General features: G+C 40.9%; 1 protein-coding gene across 1 annotated transcript in view; it reads right to left on the bottom strand.

Moving 5' to 3' along the window:
• Positions 1 to 5350: 5350 nt before the first annotated feature.
• asah2 (N-acylsphingosine amidohydrolase 2) overlaps positions 5351 to 14438 on the bottom strand; it is a gene marked incomplete at both ends in the record, with an annotated part of 101171 nt that continues 92083 nt past the window's right edge. The window contains 4 exons of the mRNA XM_084323053.1: positions 5351 to 5549; positions 7537 to 7625; positions 10975 to 11031; positions 12468 to 12620. Coding sequence (XP_084179179.1) covers positions 5351 to 5549; positions 7537 to 7625; positions 10975 to 11031; positions 12468 to 12620 — 498 coding nt within the window. The remainder of the gene's footprint in view (positions 5550 to 7536; positions 7626 to 10974; positions 11032 to 12467; positions 12621 to 14438) is intronic.

Raw genomic sequence — 14438 nt, forward strand, 5'->3', positions numbered from 1 at the left:
TGGTGTCATTTTCTTTTTGGTTGTTTATTCGAAGAGTATGAAGATTGATGACAATTGCGAGTCAAAGGACAAAGTTGAGGAAATAATTTTTTAAAGAGAAAAGTTAGCAAATTCATCTGTTCCTGGAGGGACCGCTTGGTTGGAAGGGAAGGACTGTGAATACATTCAGACATTTGGTACATGATCGCCAGAGTCAATTACCAACTGAAATCCTATCAAATACTTTCATTGTTTGGTTTGGATGCCTGGAGCACAAGATGGCCACAGTTTGTGCTTTTGAGGAAAACGTTAGCTTTTTTTTACTGTCTCAGAGTTCTTATTCTAGAACTCTATAGATTTCAGTAGCCAATGCTTCATCATCATTGGAATGCTCAGTTCTCAAATCCTAATCATGCCGGTATGCTCATAGATATAACACTGGATGGCTCAAGGCGGAGTCTCCCACGTACTTCACCAGTGGCCATCTTGTGAGGGTGGACTACTGCTTTAAGGTGATGATCTGCACAAACAAAAATACTCTCAACTCGCTGAAATCTTGTGGCTATGATTCTAGCTTGGAAGAATCTTTTTGATAATCTTTTTTTTTTGAGTGGGCGTGCTCCACCCTCGCAAGACGGCCGCCATGTGGCAACGTCGGTCTCCGTTGGCCAGCAGCGCGGGTAAGCCAACTAGTGTTATATATCTATGGGTGAGCTCCCATGCCCACATTAGCCTTGATACTGTACTGTATACTGTACATAGTGCAACATTAACACCAAGTACAGTGTTCCATCATTGTTCCTTTTACTGTTTTAGTCACTTCAAAGTCTTCTATTCGAGAAGCCTGGTAAATGGTACCATTGTGTACTTTCAGATGAAAGGACCTGAGGTAGACAACCGCAATCGAATAAAGTAATTGGGAGAAAAGTAATTGAATCTGACTCAGGTTAGTTGTGAATGTTTTGATATGTGCTGTATGTCGGGATACATTAATGATACATTCTAAGATATGACTATGAACATGCCAAAGCAGAGACAGTATTAAAAGAAAAGTGTGTGTAGCACTTAGAACCTATTTTTATACCAGAAAAAAATAAAAGATCCAACATTTATTTGTGAAGTTAGTTTGCTATCTCAAATTCTCTGTACTTCAGTAATTGGGTTTGAAAATGGAAACGTGTAACGTCTAAATCAACAAATGGGATTTTAATGGGTTTCTGAATGTGTGATGTAGTAGACGAAGTGGAAGGTATTTTTGGGGTAGCCCTGCTGTAATAGGAAATGCTTGGATAATTATTACGTGTCATGATCCACAATTTCCCTGATGAAAAAAATAATAAATGGCATTGTAAAAGAAAGACTGTTGTGAATGTTTTTATCTTACGATACAGTAATTATTACAATTACATTTATCTGACTTGTAACAGGGCCGTCCACAGGCATTTTGGTGGGCAGGGGCTCAAGCACAAAAAAAAGGCACTCATCAATACGCACTATTCCCACCATGATGTTGACACGTCGCCGACATGTGAGCGTTACGGCCCACTGGACAGGTCATCCGTGGGCCACAAGCTCAACTGAAGCAGGGCTTTTTAAAGAGGGGAGCAGACAGTGTTTCACATCCCTAACTAGGGGTGTGGACATTTCTCTATTCTAAGATCACGATGCAGGCGTGGACGATTCTGCATCGATGCAGTGACTGAACATAATCGATTATTAAAATTAGCGCCCTACAAATCAAATATATTATTATTATTATTATTATTATTATTATTATTATTATTATTATTATTATTATTATTATTATTATTATTATTATTATTATTATTATTATTATTATTATTATTATTATTATTATTATTATTATTATTATTATTATTATTATTATTATTATTATTATTATTATTATTGTATTATTAAAGCTAGTGCTCTGGTCATACATCCACTCAACTCATAGAAAATACAGCATCAGGCTATTCTAAAAGTTGATACTGATACTAATAAAAAGAGTATTGAACCATTTTTAACAGATGGGTATCGAGATACCTTTCTAGTATCTGTATCATGCAACACTAGTAAAGACATTTATTTTGACATTCTGATTTAAGAACTTTCTAAATAAAAGTTAATTTATCTGACTGCTTGTATTAATTGTAAAAGTAGCCATGTGCAGTAATATAGATTATAAAATTGAGGATGTAATATATTATTGAGCTGCATCGAGATGCATCATCGAATCGAATCGTGGACAGCTGAATCTTAATCGAATGGTGAGGCCAGTGAAGATTCACAGCTCTAGCCCTAACGGTCTTTATCCTTCACAACGAGGCCACGCTCTCCTCCACACACACTGCCCACATGGGCCTGGAGAGCCGAGTACTAAATTGATGAGGTGTATTTTTTCGTGGATACTACTATGCATTTCCCTCTTCATATTTGAGAGAATTTCAATAAAGAATTAAGAAAAATGTAACACCAGGTAAAAAAAAAGGGCCCTTTCACTCTGAGGGCAAACGGGCAAGGGCTCAAGCCTCCATTGGGCCCTATGTGCACGTGCCTGTCTTGTCTTGTATACAGAGTCACTTACTCTAACCATGTTATTGTTCTTATTACATTATTATATATATGTGTGTATTATAACATACGTATAGAATTAAAATTGCCTTATGTAAATGAAAAGTAATCATCAAATCTTTACCAAGGATCTCGTCTTACAAATCAACAACAAAGAATATTCTACCTATAAATTCACAACTTTACTGCTCGGCCATCTTAAATGTATTGTAATTTACAGTGCAATGCCATGACATCACATATAACAGTGTATTTTCTATCATTTTAAGCCATTTAAAATCAGTGCAGTTCTGTACAATGACATTAAAGTCACTGTGCTTCACATCTACAAAGTACATTGTTTATACCGGTATGAATTGATGGCTTGTTTTGCATGTGAAGCACCTTATAAAGTTATTATTATTAAAAGTAACTATACTCACAGGTGTTTTATAGACAAACAGTGGAGTGAAAAGTAGGCCATTTCCTTTGAAATGTAGTGGAGTAAAATATTCCTAAAAATAGAAATACAAGTAACATACCAATTGTACTCAAGCACAGTACTAGTAGTTATCTATCCATTTTTTTTTTTTTTTTTTTATATTTTATTTTGATTTTCCATTATTCAAAACATACACAAATGACAATACTGAGACAATTACAGGACAGTAATAACAGCAACAACAACTACATGTGGGTGCCTATATACGCCTATGGTAAATGGTTGTAAATGTGCAAGATAAAGTGATAAAGGTCCCTACATATGTAAACAAACACATCAGGAAAACAGAAACAAACGACAACAACAAAAAAACAGAACAAAAAATTACAATATTTTCAGAGACATTGAGAGATACAGGATGTCCTCAACACATCTTTAACACATCTTTACCAGAATGGAGCTACTAGAGAGATCAATGAGAAGGTCATTCAGTCAAGTCGGGTGGGAGATCTCCAAGATAGTCCAGAAAAGGCTGCCAAATTTTATTGAAATGATCAACCCTGTTCCTTAGTGAATAAGTCACCTTTTCTAGAGGGATACAGCTCTTCACCTCTGAAAGCCACATCCCAAATGGCAAAGGGAGATCTGACTTCCATTTTGTTGCAATACATTTTTTGGCAATAACCAGGAGGAGTTCTGTAAGCTTGATGGAATGAGTGCGTGTAAGGTTTGAGTTTGTAAGGTTACCAAGGAGGCATAATTCGGGATCAGTCGGAAATGTTATATTATGAATTTGTGATATGGCCTCACAGACCCGCTCCCAGAAACTTTGCAGTTTGATGCAATGCCAAGGCCACACCTAAAACAGAGGGGCGAGATACTAGAGTTGAACCCATGTAATTTGGAGGGGGTAAAATAGACCTGATGCAGGAAATTGAATTGAATCAGTCTATATCTTGAATTTAGTGTGCATGTGACCCCATCTTTACATAGGTCCTCCCAGAGGCCTGGATCAATTTCTGTGTCCAAATCTCTCTCCCATCTAGTCCTGGACCTATCAGGTTCAGTGGTCGGCAGAGAGGGTAGTAAGGTGTTATAGACTTGAGAGATGGTTCTCACCATCCTTTGATCATTATGAAAAAGACTTTCAATGGGAGATTTTTCTGGTAGTTTCCATTGACCTTGAGTGTTAACCCTCACAACATCTCTCAGTTGCAGGTATTTAAAGAAATCTCTTCCAGGAAGTTGATATTTCTCTTTCATTTGCTGGAAGGACATAAAAACCTCCTTTTCATAACAATGTTCCAGTCGAGTGATACCTTGTAAAGGCCAGGACTCAAAGTCTCTATTCTGGTATAAGATAGGTATAAGCCTATTTCCCCATAGGGGGGTTTTAGGTGATAGAGGGCTATTGTGTCCGAACATTTTTTGTAATTTTAACCAGGTTTGGACTGAATGGATCATGAAGGGGTTCTGGGTGATGGTCTTAATTGATTTCACGTTCCATTTGTACAAGGTATCTGACGGGGCGGTCTCGTTGATGTCTAGACATTCAATGTTCAACCATGAGGCTGAGAGGTCCCCCTCAAACATTTGAGCCAAAAATCTGGCTTGTGCCGCCAAGTAATACAATCTAAAATTAGGAAGTTTCAGTCCTCCCTTTGTATAGTCTAAAGTAAGTTTAATTAAGGCGATCCTTGGGGATTTACCTCGCCATATAAACCGTCTGATCAATCCGTCCAAGGAGGAGAAAAATTTAGAAGGGACTTGGATTGGGAGGGACTGAAATATATAAAGAAACTTTGGCAGGACATTCATTTTTATAGCATTAATTCGGCCTAGTAAGGTGAGAGGGAGGTTCATCCATTTTTCCAAGTCCTCCCCTAGGATTTGTAACTGTCTTAACAGATTGAGTTTATATAGATTCCCCATCTCCTTATCTATTAGTATACCCAAGTATCTTATACCATTTGGTGACCATTTAAAAGGGAAGTTATGTTGAATGGTGTCTTTAATAGAATCTGATAAGGGCAATATTTCACTTTTGTCAAGGTTAATTTTATAACCGGAAAAGGAGCTATACAAGTCCAACAGTTCGACTAAACGTGAGAGGGAGCTTTCCGCGTTTGTTAAAAAGAGAAGAATATCGTCGGCAAAGAGCGAGATTTTATGCGTGTTCGGTCCAATTCCGAAGCCTGTTATTTTAGTGTCTATTCTGATTGCTTCTGCTAGGGGTTCTAGGGCAAGCGTAAATAAGGCGGGGCTAAGAGCACAGCCCTGTCTGTTACCTCTATGTATGGAGAAATAATCTGAGGTAGTCCCATTGACCGCAATCCTAGCTTTGGGGGAGCTTATCTATCCATCTTGACATTAGCTCTAGAAGTAATAGTAGTTCTGAGTGACTCTGAAAACGTCTGAAGTTCCTTCGTAAGCCGTGATGACGGGCCGCAGACCCTTCATCTGCTTGAAATGTCCAAAGTGTCTGATCCTGTAGGAGCCCGGTGGGGCGGACTCAGGGATGTACCATTCCACCGTGGCGTTGCTCTGTCTGTCTGCTCCTCTCACCCAGTGGAACCTATAGGACAGGGACAAATGATTTGAAAGGAAATCCCTCATTTCCCTAAGGGGATTAATCAAGTATAGATCTATCTCTCTAAACAAGTGCATTGGTGTATTTCAGGTGCTCACTATCTGTCATTTTCATGTCACGTATATACCTTTTTAAATACTTTTCATTAATATACAGAGAGAGGGAGTTGAAATAAATGATCAAAAAACTGTAAAAGCGAATCCAAGGCACTCTTCCAAAGTCATATTTATTTGGTCAAATAAGTGGTCTACATGTTATAGAACTAAATAATAATAGCTCTATATTCCAACAGCCATCACTGATATAGAGTGTCTGGTCAGTAACATGGGTCCCTCCGCTCTGCAGTAAACACAAAATACACTTTATCCAATCAGAAGAGACTGCCAAAAATACAAAATAAAAACTAGTTTAAGCAAATATGTGCTTTAAACAGGTAAAATAATCTGCCAGTGCAATAAGAAAATCTGGCTTGGCAAAATCTCTTGAAATAAGTAGAAATATATAGGGTTCTCTCTCCTGATTGGATAAAGTGGAATGGGATACCAGTTTGGAATTCCAATACTTTTGGAAGAGAATTTCCCTCTCCTTGGATCAACGAGCACCTTCATACAGCTTTGCTTCACCAGCATTTGAACGCTGTTGCCCTCCTCTATTTCTGCTTTTGAGATCAATTATATTACTGTCAATTACATCAACACATTATTATAATTCATAATACTCAAATGTCAAAAAATATTTGACAGAAAAATGATATGCCAAGTCTACAACAGCCAAGGGTGTTCTCTAAGAGCCTGGCCACACTGATCCATTCATCTACGTTTTTAATTATGTTTCAATGAGGAGTGTCCGTCAGGGCTGGTGATGGGTGGCTGTTGGACAGGGCTGGTGATGGGTGTCTGTTGGACAGGGCTGATGATGAGTGTCTGTTGGACAGGGCTGATGATGAGTGTCTGTTGGACAGGGATGATGATGAGTGTCTGTTGGACAGGGATGATGATGAGTGTCTGTTGGACAGGGATTATGATGAGTGTCTGTTGGACAGGGCTGATGATGAGTGTCTGTTGGACAGGGCTGATGATGAGTGTCGGTTGGACAGGGATGATGATGAGTCTTTCTCCACCAAATCTTTGTCTGTTTTGACACACAGAAAAGTGATGAACTTTTGGAATTGACAAATGTTATTGTCCACAGCAAAGCTGTTGTTTCTAATTAAAAACAAACCAACGGACAGCAATACCTTACATCTGTTTTATCTCAGTTTTGTGATGGATCAGTTTGGCCGCTCCCTAAAAGAAACATATACTGTATGTGTAGTATGTGCTAAATATTGGAAGTAGCAATGCTGCATGGATATTTCCAGGTGATATATTTGAAGCAGGGAGGCTGGGAGCCAGCAGAGAATCAGTCTTGTCTCTGATTGTGTGTGATATTCCACAGATGTTCCACAGGCACTGTGTGTGTGTGTATGTGTGTGTGTGTTATGGCGTGGAATATGTGTATGTGTATGTGTGTGTGTGTGCATGTGCATGTGCGTGTGTGTGCTATTTCATCCATAAGTAGCTGCTTCTGCTATATGATTTACAATGTTTAGTCATTGACTGACTTGGCCAACAGTTGAGTCAGCAGGTAGAGTAATGACAGGACACAATGACTGAATGTTTGTCAGTCTACCAGTCTGCGCAAAGGAGGGGCCTCTTCCCCACTTAGCTGCATGGAGGCAGACCAGCCAGCCCGACGGCAACGGCTGGTACCATAGCAACCGACCTGGTCCCATAGCAACCGACCTGGTACAGACCTCTAATGAAGTAGATCAACTTTTTCTTCAGAATGCCTGACAACACTTTCAGCTTGAATGTGGCCCATAATAGGTTACGTTTTTTATTAACAGAAAATATCTGCAGGAGTAGACCGCATTTGAACTCGAGTGAAACATCTAGCTTATTCCTCAGCTCTGGTAGAAGTGGAACAGTACCTGGTTTCCCATGATGCATCAGTGTAGAGCACCTCCCAGCTAGCAGTTCCGTTGTGGTACTTTTCCACGGTAACAAATGTCTTGTCTCTCTGGGATGGACAAGGGCGCCCAGGTTAGATTGATGTACAGAAAGAGTCTTAAAATCAATGACATTACTGTCAATGAAATCAATTACATGAATATACTGTTATTATTCATAATACTTTAGATTAGATTAGATTACATTTGATTATATTAGATTAGATTAAATGGTATTGTCATTTCACAGCACAAGTACAGTACAACAAAATGATGTTGGCATCTAACCAGAGTGCAAGGTAACAGTAAAGTGCATAATAATATACAGTGTAACAGTAGTAAGTACTAATACATATGAGTAGTCAATATACTAGGCTAATGTACAGTATTATTATTAAGGCCGGGCCGTTAACGCATTTACCGGGCTAAGTTAACGGCAGTGCAAGGTTATACACAAAGTCCACTACACAAACTCGAGACTCTCTCGAATGTACCCCAACATCTCTGACGCATGTAATAGATGCAAACAATCCCCTGCCGATCACACCCACATGTTCTGGTCCTGCCCCAGCCTTGCCACATTCTGGTCTGAAATTTTTTAAACTATCGGCACAGCCTACAACCTTACTATCACCCCTGTCGTGGCCTTGTTCGGTATTCCTCTGCAGCCTCTACCCTCCAAAATATCACATCCTGTTCTTGCCTTCTCCACTTTATTGGCCAGGCGACTTATTCTTTTTAAGTGGAAATATATTCAACCTCCATCTCACAATAGGTGGGTTAAGGAACTACTATTATCTATTAATCTTGAAAAGCTCAGATTCTCCCTCAAATGCCCTACTGGCTCCCTGAATACCTTTGAGAAGACTTGGAGACCCCTTTTAAAGCACATAGAATCCTTGACATCCCTGCCTGGTTGTGACGACTGAGTCCCCCCCCCCCCTCCCCCCCCGTCTGTTTTTTCCATATTTTTATTTATTTCTTAAAATGTTTTGTCTTTTCATCTCAGTTATATTAGTATCATAGTTTTTTTTCTTTTTTTTTCACATATTTATCTTTTTTATTTTCGTGTATATGTATGTTTGTTGTCACTCTTCGTGGGGGGATGGGGTGGGGTTAGGGGATAGGAAAGGGAAATGGGGGGGGGGGAAAGAAAAAAATGGAAGATGTATAATATGTATAACTGTCTGCATAATTTTGAAAACTCTTCCAATAAAGAAAGTTATTAAAAAAAAAAAAGTTAACGGCAGACTATTATCGTGCGATAAAATAATTGCCGCCCTTAATCTATTCTCAAAATTGGGTCTGGGAGCCAATTACATTAGCTGATGTATACCTGGTCGAATTACTCTGTGTGTGCGGAGACACGTTGTGGGCGCGTTTGTTTACACACTGCTACTACACTCGCGTCGCCAATAAACATAATAGTTTCAAGACATTGCGTCGGTCTGAGAGAAGAATCAAGCATCGAAAATACATTTGGACTGCAGTATTCTGTTGTGGATGGTTAAAACCTTTGTTTACATATTGTGGTGTGGATTAAAACGTTCATTTCTGGAACCGTTTTCTGCCTGGCTCAAATCAAGCTGGCAGGCTCGTTCGAAGTTGAACACAGCTAGAACCTCCACCACAAGTCTCTGTAAGTAAGCTAGCTAATGGCTAATGCATCTTTTAGGGCTGTCCCCGACTAAGGATTTGGATAGTCGACTGGCCAAAATTTGCCGTTAGTCGACTATTAGTCGACAAAAAATTTTAAAAAGTATAATTTTTTTTTTTTTTTTATCATTCCATTTGGGCTGTGGGGGGTGCTTAATGTCTGAAGGAGTCGACTGAAGGCTTCTTGTCCTCTGCAAAAGCATGCGATTGGTCCACTGATGGATACATCTTGATATTTGTCTAGTCTAGTGTGTTCATTAGATGGGTGAAATCCTCTTTCAGTGCCTCTGTACCTGTTTTCGTAGGCAGTTAGCCTCTGGTATGCGTGCCATTAGCGTTAGCCACGCTTCTAGGCCTCTTTTCTTTTGGAAAGAATGATACAAAAATGTAATAAAAAAAATCTTTATAATTTTTTATTTATTTTTTTACTAAGAGGTTGGCAGTCGACTACGGCTCCTTTCGACCGATTAGTCGACTAATCGACCAATAGGGGTCAGCCCTAGCATCCTTACACCACTGGCAAGTATTTTCATATCTTAACCAACGTTGCAACTTGCAAGGCGCTTATAATGAAACGTTCCAACAGCGACATGAATTGTTCATCAATTCATTCAACCTAGCGTGCACTTATTTTCAACCTAGAACCTAAGTGTGCTCTCTCTCTCTCTCTCTCTCTCTCTCTCTCTCTCTCTGTGGGTCCTTCATTGCCGTCTTTGATTTAATGTTATCCTCTTACATAAAGGCCTCATGTCATATTTGGGTAACTAGTAAAGTAACTGAGTTACTATTTTTCAGTAACTAGCGCAACACTGCGTAGAACACACATATTTTGAATGCCTTCGGCAGACTTCAAATGAGCCATTTTAATCTAGATTAATCTAGATTAACTCCAGGATTGCAGATAGATTAATCTAGATAATTTTTTTTTATCTATGCCCACCTCTAATTATTATATATAGTAGTACAAGTATGATTACACTATGGTAGTTAACCATACTGGCCAGTGGTATAACTAGTAAGATGGATATATATATACAGATATGGATACATTTATATACAGTGTGTATAATGGGGGGGCGACAGTGGCTCGGGAGGTAGAGAAGTCGTCTGGCAATCCGGAGGTTCCCGGTTCGATTCCCACTCCTCCCGGGCAGCGTGTCGATGTGTCCTTGAGCAAGACACTTAACCCCTAATTACTCCCGATGAGCAGGTTGGCACCTTGCATGGTTGCCTCCGCCGTCGGTGTGTGAATGTGTGAGTGAATGGGTAAAATGTGAGTAACAAATTGTAAAGCGCTTTGGATAAAATCGCTATATAAAAAAGCAGCCATTTACCATAATGTACAGTATGAGTAGGCCTATACAGATATATATGCAGATATAGACAAACAAATGGATATATGGTGAATACAGTGTTATTGTACATTGCTACCATACAGTGTTATATGGATAGACTATGGATTGAGGTAGGTAGTTATAAGTACATTGAGGTAGTACTAGACAGTTGTAGGCTGTAAGTACTGTATGGATTGAGTATAGGCACCAGAGTTCATAGTTCATATGGTATAGGTTGAGTATAGGCACCAGAGTTCAGAGTTCATACAGTATAGGTTGAGTATAGGCAATAGAGCCTTGACTATACAGTAAGCATCAGTTCAAAGTGTATACGTAGAGAGAGAGAGAGAGCAATACTCAAATGTTCCATTTATTTACTTGATTTGTGTAATTATATCCCCTTGAAAGAAATAAAGATTCTATGTCTTACCATGTCTCCAGAGTGTCTGGGGTTTCCAGCAACAAACGTGATGGAAGCAACATCACCCTGTGTAAAAAAATAATAATAATAATAATAATAACAATAAAAACGCACGCTCGCGCGCGCACACACACACACACACACACACACACACACACACACACACACGGTTGTGACACCATCACCTTAAACTTCGATGCCCCGAGGGAGTTTCGAACCCGTGGTCTCCCACACCACGGGCAACAGCACAGACCACTATACCAAGAAGTGAATTTACCTCTTGGTATAACGGTCTGTGCTGTCGCCCGTGGTGCGGCAGACCCGGGTTTGAAACTCCCTCGGGGCATCGAAGTTTGAGGTGACGATATCACAACCGTTACATTGGTGCCAAATGACCTGGATGCCTTGGGTGGAGTGGAGTGAGTTTAATTCTTTATCCGCCAAACCCGAGAAAAGTCGGGTTTCGTTGCCAACGGTTGAGCGCCAAACCCGACTTTTCGGTTTTGATCCTTTGATCTTTTCCCATTCTAGACACTCGGCCAGAGCTCCCTGGGTCTCCGTAGCACATCTGCCTACGTTACAATTGCAATGACGATCGACTCCTGCCAGGTGGCAGTATCGCCTACCTTTTGAACTGGGATAGTTTAGTGTGGGGACACTAAAAAAATCTGCAAGAACTCCTCCCCCTCAGAGGACAGAGCGACAGACCGATCGCTCAGAGATTTTATCGCCTCAAACCTATTTCCCGTATACACGAGTATACACATATACATGAGTAATCGCGATGGCGATGGGATCACTGGACTTATTCTTTTTTGAGAACTTTCTGGCTAAGGTAAGGTCTATTCTATGTCTATTTTACCGACCCCCCCCCCCTTGATGATTTTGTGAAGACACTATGTACATGGTATACCTTTGATTTGGAAGTATTTGGGGTTTCAGCCGAGCAACCCAAACGATTGGGCATAATGCGTCATATCTCGCAATCTATGTCAAAAAGAGTGGATTATTTTGGAAAGGCGCCATTGAGTAAAGATGGGAAAAGAGCGTGGCGGTCAATGAGTTAAGGGGGGTGAGTGTAACGGATGGTACCGCGAGGCGCAGTCACGATGGACTTGTCAGACAGATGTTGTGAAGTGACTGTGGCGAGTAGCGGTGCTATGGGTTAAACTCACTATCACCCTTAAACAACACATAGACATGTTGCAAAGCAGTGAATTCACCTCTTGGTATAGTGGTCTATGCTGGCGACCCATGGTGCGGCAGACCACGGGTTCGAAACTCCCTCGGGGCATCGAAGTTTAAGGTGACGATATGACAACCGTTACATATATGTCTGTAGCTAGGGTAGACTTGTATCTCTTACCACTCTGTAGCTAGGGTAGACTTGTATCTCTTACCACTCTGTAGCTATTGTAGACTTGTATCTCTTACCACTCTGTAGCTAGGGTAGACTTGTATCTCTTACCACTCTGTAGCTAGGGTAGACTTGTATCTCTTACCAGTCTGTAGCTAGGGTAGACTTGTACCAGTGCCTCTCCAAAGCTGCTGTTGACTGGTGCCTTGTCTACAGAAGCTGTAGGCAAGAGGCTAAACAGCTGGAAGTCTTTAAAGAATGGAGGCTCTGGACCTCTCTCTAACTCTGACTCTTTATCCTGAGAGAGAGAGAGAGAGAGAGAGAGAGAGAGAGAGAGAGAGAGAGAGAGAGAGAGAGAGAGAGAGAGAGAGAGAGAGAGAGAGAGAGAGAGAGAGAGAGAGAGAGAGAGAGAGAGAGAGAGAGAGAGAGTGATTGATTGATTGATTGAACATTTTATTAACAGATTGCAGAATGGGTACAATACAGTACAGCTCAATACACACAATTGTTAAGGGGATGCAGACCAGAGAAATACTTTTGTCTTGTTTACATCAGGGTCCCCCATTTTCAATTCATCATAACATATGACATACATGACATACAGATAGACAGTACTGTTGCATCTAGACATTTATGACATACCAGATCTACAAATATACAGTACTGTTTATATGTACAAAAATTGTCTAAAAAGAGAGTATATACATTTGAGGGGGAAGAAACTGTACATTGGCGGAGGTTGGGTAGGTGGGGTGGTGGGGGGCATGGGTAGGTGGGGTGGGAAACTGTACATTGGAGGTGGTTGGGTGGGTGGAGTGGGGGGGGGGGGGGGTGGGTAGGCGGGGTGGGGTGGGGGAAACTGTACATTGGAGGGGGTTGGGTTTGGACATTTACAGGGGCCAGTTTCGGATTGCAGTCTCCCGTAGGTGCTCTTTGAGAGTGGTTTTGAAAGTGGGTAGTGATTCACATTCCTTTACAGCTGTGGGTAGGGCGTTCCACATTGATGTGGCATAATTGCGAAATGTGTTTAGTCCCTTGTTTGAGCCGAATCTGGGTTTAAAAATGATTTGTCGAGCTCCCTCTGGTGTTGTGGTTGTGGTATTCACTGACCTTTGGGAGGTATTTTGACATGTACATGGGTACCTTAGTGGTGTAGTGTATCTTGTAGACCAGGCCCATTGCAAGTTGCTGTATTCTGTCGTCTACTCTAAGCCATCCTAGGTTGTCAAAGTGGGCAAGGGTGAGGTGGGTTCTAGGAGTAAGGTCAAGCAGTAGTCTGACCAGTTTGTTTTGTGATGTTTGTAATTTTGTTTTAGCGCCTTTGAGGTGCTTTGGTACCATGAGGTGCAAGCATAGTCGTAGTACCCTTGAATGAGTGCTCCTGCCAGAGTCTTCAGGGTATTCTTGTTTACCAGAGATGATATCCGGTACAAGAATCTAGTTTGTTGGTTGACTTTTTTGATTACATTGGATGCCATTTTGTCACAAGAAAGATTTGCCTCTAGGATGGAACCCAGGTATGTAATTTCATCTTTCCTTGTGACAATATTGTCACCCACTGTGACTGAGAAGAAGCCGTCGGTCTTGCTGAGTTTGTTATTTGAACCGAAGAGAATGGACTCTGTTTTACCCAGGTGTAATGATAGTTTGTTATCAGCGAGCCAGGTGCAGATTCTGCCTAGTTCCGAACTGAGGGTTTTTTCAACCTGTAACTTGTTCTTGTCAGAGACCAGCAGGGCTGAGTCGTCCGCAAACAGGAACAAGTTGCAGTCACAAGCTGACGACATGTCATTTGCATAAATTAGGAACAGTAGCGGTCCTAGTATGCTTCCTTGTGGAACACCACAGCTCACTGGGAGGGGGGGGGAATAGGGTACCATTCTACCTCTACCATCTGTTCTCTCCCCTCCAGGTAGGATTGCATCCAGCTCACTGATAAACTCAAAACTCAAAACCAATTGCTTTTAGCTTGTCAATCAGAATGGAGTGATTGACAGTGTCGAAGGCCTTTTGTAGGGTCTAGCATGACCATGCCGCAGTATTTGCCCGCATCCACCCTCTTGTTTGATGGGTCGTTCAAATAGAGAAGGCATGTGTCAGTGGAGTGGGATGTTCT

This window comes from Notolepis coatsorum (assembly GCF_963971535.1).
Source record: "Notolepis coatsorum genome assembly, chromosome: 10".
NCBI classification, from domain to species: Eukaryota; Metazoa; Chordata; class Actinopteri; order Aulopiformes; family Paralepididae; genus Notolepis; species Notolepis coatsorum.